The 5,133-nt window shown below is 40.6% G+C and overlaps 1 protein-coding gene across 1 annotated transcript in view; it reads right to left on the bottom strand.

The window, feature by feature from the left end:
• Positions 1-326: 326 nt before the first annotated feature.
• MRPL19 (mitochondrial ribosomal protein L19) overlaps positions 327-5,133 on the bottom strand; it is a 5,538-nt gene continuing 731 nt past the window's right edge. The window contains exons 2-6 of the mRNA XM_009273878.1: positions 4,992-5,111; positions 3,157-3,275; positions 2,482-2,616; positions 1,452-1,633; positions 327-681 (exon numbers count right to left, since the gene is read on the bottom strand). Of these exons, the coding sequence (XP_009272153.1) occupies positions 466-681; positions 1,452-1,633; positions 2,482-2,616; positions 3,157-3,275; positions 4,992-5,111 (772 nt within the window). The 3' untranslated portion in view covers positions 327-465. The remainder of the gene's footprint in view (positions 682-1,451; positions 1,634-2,481; positions 2,617-3,156; positions 3,276-4,991; positions 5,112-5,133) is intronic.

Below are 5,133 nucleotides of genomic sequence, written 5' to 3'. Positions count from 1 at the left end.
GGTGGAGTCCCCATCCCTGGAGGTATTTAAAAGACGTGTAGATGAGGCACTTAGGGACATGGTTTAGTGGACATGGTGGTGTTGGGTCGACGGTTGGACTCGATGATCTTAGAGGTCTTTTCCAACCTTATTGATTCTATGATTCTATTTGAAAATGACAACACAACTAACTTGAATGGGCGATACAAACCCCTCTTGTTAACTGTAATTTCAAAAAGGAGGCTTCCATTTCTGGAGAAGGGATGAACGTAGCATTACGCTCCTCAGAAAAAGGAGCGACTCTTTTCAGGAATAGAAAGTTAGCGTGCAACCACAAGTTTGTACGCTTTGAAATTTTCTGGAAAGGTTAACTTTATTGTGTATTTTGCCTGTGTATACACACAGAACTTGACAAGTGATAATCCATACAGTAAATTCAAAGTAAATATTAATTTTCTCAGAATTCCTAGACTGCAAAAACCATTATTATTTTTGAAGTGCTTCACTCACTTCTTTCCAAATTTTCTCCTCTATTTTTGAAGTATCATATTCTCGCAGCATATCAAACTCTAGCCATGGCTGGCTCCACTTCTGTGCTTCTTTCATTTTTTTTTCAGGTAGCTCAAACTTTATTCCTTTTATATTGTATTTTGGCCTTTCCCACCGTTTTGACCATGGTTTAGGTTTCATTCGTACCTGCAGCTAGGGTGAAAGATTAGTAACAACAACAAAAAAAAAAAATCAAAAGGTATGAAGTGATCAGAATTTTGATTGTGAGCTTAGCAAAAGGTGAGATAACTGCTGCTTTAACAGAAGGAAAGTAAGAGAAAACAGACCAATTTGCCAGTATGTTAAGGAACTACTGCTTTACACTGTTAGGAGAAAAGGAATTCTTTGTGTCTGCATGGCTGTTGTCATAGTATCTTGTAAAACTTTTTAATTAACAGTCTTGATTTATTACACAGCCCTTAACCTCACTTTATGTGTCAATTTAACTCATCTTTCGTAGTTCTACTCCTGTTCCTTATTAAGGAAAAGTAGCATGACGGAAAGGTAGGAATGATCACTGTAAGTTACTGATTTACTAGACAACACTCTGACAGGGTCTGCTGGTTTCTGGATCTTCTCCGAGACGTGGATTTTAGCTGACTCTTCCAACCTTCTTTCCTGACACCTACCACTCCCAACTCAGTAACAACATTAACAGTAACATTTCTGTGAGAAAAGTTCTCTTCTGTGCACAGTGTTATACAGAGGCACGTGGAGGCCGCTACTCCTTGCATGTCTTCAAAATTAACTGCTGAGGATGGTAGATACTGATATTCTCAACATTCTTTCACTATACAAATGGCATAAAGACTTGACTTATTTTGTATCCTTTTGTCACCCTGGTAACTAATGCAATGGAGAGCTGTTTAACGGCCTTCCAGGGTATCAGTCAGATATGAAGGTTGCCTAAATCATCCTCCTACCTTGTTCACAGGAATTTCTTCGCTGTCTAAGCGAGACACAGGTTTCATATTCATATCGAAAGTACTATATTCAGGGAGGGCATCTCGCAGGTACATCAGGTTGTCATCCAGCCTCTTTTCTAGCTTCAGGACCTCGATCGCCTGGATTCGAGGATTGTATAGTTCATAACATATTTCAACACCTTCGAGAGAGAAAGTCTGGTTTAATGCACCAAATTCATTAGAAACACTAAAACCAAATTAGTATTTCTTCAGTGTTATACATTCCTGTATTATTCAAGAACTTATCAGAGAACTACAGTATACGGTGCGGTGTGCAGATGTGATTGGACACGTGCATTGCATCTGCGCAGGCAAACGCAGACTTCTTTTGTAAGTCAAGGCTTTGATAACAGAATGGCTTAAGAGACACTGAATGGCTTGAATTTGAGGAAGACGAGCTTGGGTTTTAAACTTCACTCCCTTTTGGTTACAATGGCTGTTACTGTCTATCTCATTGTACGTGTAGTGTATATAAAGAGGCACCCACCCCTTTCACATTTGCTCTCAGAACATCACTATTTGCATCTCCCCCCATTTTGTCATAAAACAGAATATGAACCTATTACAAAAAACTCTGCTCATCTGTTGCTTGTTAAACAGTTCATGCGTATGGCCCCAGTTCATGCAAACACAGCGCTCAAACCGGGCTAGTATTTACATGGCTAGCAGTAGACTGCCCGGGCTCAAATATAAGCACGACCATAGCGGATCACATTCAGTCTCCTCAGAATACAGATCTAAAAATCACTAAGCGTATGGACAAAAAATTACTAAGCCGTTCCACGCCTTCAAATATATAGCACACCAACATCTCTGTGTATGCAGTTTTAATCCTGCAGTACCCCCTAGTAGGTAGACTCACAATTTCACTTTAATCTATTCTCATCCCCTCCACAGACTAAATTTCTACACCAGATATCCCTTCGCACACAACTTCAACCTTTTTTGCTTACCATTTCTAGCACAATTACCGCAGTTAAAAACCCACCTTGGTCTTCGATAACATTCCGAAGGACAAAGGTAGCGCCAAGTCCTTTTCCTCCTCTTTGAATGCAGATGCCTACAAACCGGTTGGATTTCTCATTGGCGTATGGATCTGCAGTAGTAACGGCAAGTACACTGCCTGCCAAAAAAAAACCCCACCTTTAAAATAAATAGACTGTTCCAGTCAACACGTACCAAAATGTGGGAAGAGAGTCAGACAAAGCGCATGCATTTAGGTCCGTTTTGAAATGTTTTATTTTCCAAGAAAACTGCCAGAAACAGGATAAACTTCTAACATGCCCTGAATTAATATACGTTAAAGTGATTCTGCAGCTTAACTGTGAAGCTTCTTCACCTGTATCTTTTACTCTTCCTTATGCAAACTGAATACAAATAATCCAATGTATTTTCCTTTCTTGAGCTTTACTGGTAAACCATACGCTAAAGTGCAGGATTTAAAAAACATGTAAGAGACACGTTAGTATTATATTTTTAATGGAAACGGGATGTAAATATGAAATTAAAATATGACGCAGTATGTATAGAAACACATACCAGTTGATCTAACATCCCTGACGCTGTGATGTTCTATATTCTACAACATGCAACCACACTTTTTACCATCCCACCCAACAAAAAATATTGATGAAATTATGAAAGTTCTAGCGCTGTTACTGACCAACATAGAACTCTGGGATGTTGAAGACTTTTCTTCTCTGTATCATATCCTTTCTTTCTATATAGAATTTAAGAGGATCTGTTCTCCCTCTGGGAGGTATAAATTCAGGGCTCAAGAACCTGTAAGAAAATCCAAACTTTTGTAAGTATAAAGCAAAAGCATTTGCATAAAAAGTGCTAGGGAAGTCCAAGTATTTGGCCTAAAAATTAAAAATTACCACCTGTTAACCCCCAATACCAGTTGCCTTTTCAGGGATATGAACTGCAGTTCATGAAGTTACCTTTTTTTTTTTTGGTTATCCAAAAGGTCTTTTGTGGGGTTTTGTTGTTGTGGTGGTTTTGTTTTGTTCTTTTAAACAGATTTTTTTTCAAAAACAACAATAAATGTTGGTCTCAGAGGAGCTGACTAGAAGAGGACAGTTCAGTTACTGCTGTCACAGCTTAGGAACAGGTTATTTCATGGTTTAATTGTAATCCATGTGACAGAACACTTACTATTTGATGACTTTATAGTAACAGATATGGAACAATCTATTACCAGTTTTTACAAACAGCCAAACAGAGCCTTCAGGAGACACCACCAAAATGTTCTTTTGTGTTAGAGAAGCTTAAAGGGACTTTTAAAACTATCTTCTGCTCCAATAAATTAAACCATGCCAAGGAATCTCCCCACGCCCTGGAACTCAGTTGTCTGACTGCTGGGTTGAAGGCACACTTCCTGGCACGGTACTGGCCTGGGCCGAGGACCATTTCCAAGAGACCATTTGGATGTGGTCACCCTGGTTTGGATGGTAAGATCGCTTGGCCTCAGAGCTAGAGGACGAAGCTGGACACATTTAATTCACTAGTACAGACGTATCTATCTTAAAAGTCCTGGATCTGGCCAGGAGAGAAGTGCCCAACACAGAAAAGGAGGACAAATGCAAACCTGCCTTACAAGCCTGACAGGGGCTGTGGGGGGAGCACAGGGCAACGTGTGCGGCAGCACAGAGGTTCTGGTTGGTGCTGCTGCCTACGGGCAGCCACATGGACAATGAACAACACCAAGCCTACTCAGGATCTTCAAAGCTGCACAATCTCAGGAGAAGAAAACGTCATTTAAATGTAGCTCCCTGTTCTGCCCAGCTGCCGCATCACACACTGCATTTCTTAGAAGAGCCATGGAAGCTCTTCACTTCTTAATGGTTTCCATTAACAGATCTGAAGACAGAGTGGAAATTTTTATAGTCTGATTTTTAATACCTTCCCCATTCCTAGGCTGCCTACATGCTACGGGATATTTTATTTTGGTGGAGGAAGATGAACAATACAGTACTATCACTCTCTCTCCAGACACAGCACCGCAGTTTTAACCACTGTGTCATTTAAAGCAATGCAAATGGGTTGAGGTGACAACAAAAATACTCAGAACAAGAGACGTCTCATGAAGGTTACTGCTGCTGACACCAGCTCCATTTCACAAACAGTAATGCATGTGCTCACAGTTGATCTCAAGGTCTAAGGCAAAGGCAGACACAGGACCCATGTCCCTGTCACCTTGTGGCATACTGAAGAGATGCATGCCTTGAACAGAGAGAACCTCACACATTAACCCCAAATTTGCAAAAGTGTTTACTGCTATACATTTTTTTTCATGTTTCACTGCTTTCAGCAACTCCAGAACACAGTATTTTAAGGTGTTTTAAACATATTTCAACATAAACGGTCTTTGCTAGAACTTTACAAACGCTTTTTGCCTAATAATGCCTTGGAGCTTTAAGGAGGTGCTCGCACCATTACCAGCCTGACAGCAGACCCGAACACAAGCCCACTGCGACAAGCACCAGGACACCCTACCTCCTCTCCTCTCTCTGCTTCTGCTTGTCAATAATGACGGGCTTTGGAGGCGGCTGAAATTTTGCTGGCTTTCCATCGCTGTTAATTCGGTACCCCGAGGAAGAAAAGCACCCTGCAAAAATAAAATAATTACACCCCCCCC

The sequence above is a fragment of the Aptenodytes forsteri genome, unplaced genomic scaffold, assembly GCF_000699145.1.
Source record: "Aptenodytes forsteri isolate BGI_AS27 unplaced genomic scaffold, ASM69914v1 Scaffold175, whole genome shotgun sequence".
NCBI classification, from domain to species: Eukaryota; Metazoa; Chordata; class Aves; order Sphenisciformes; family Spheniscidae; genus Aptenodytes; species Aptenodytes forsteri.
Note: the sequence above shows the minus strand (reverse complement) of the source record. Positions and strands in the feature narration are given on the sequence as shown.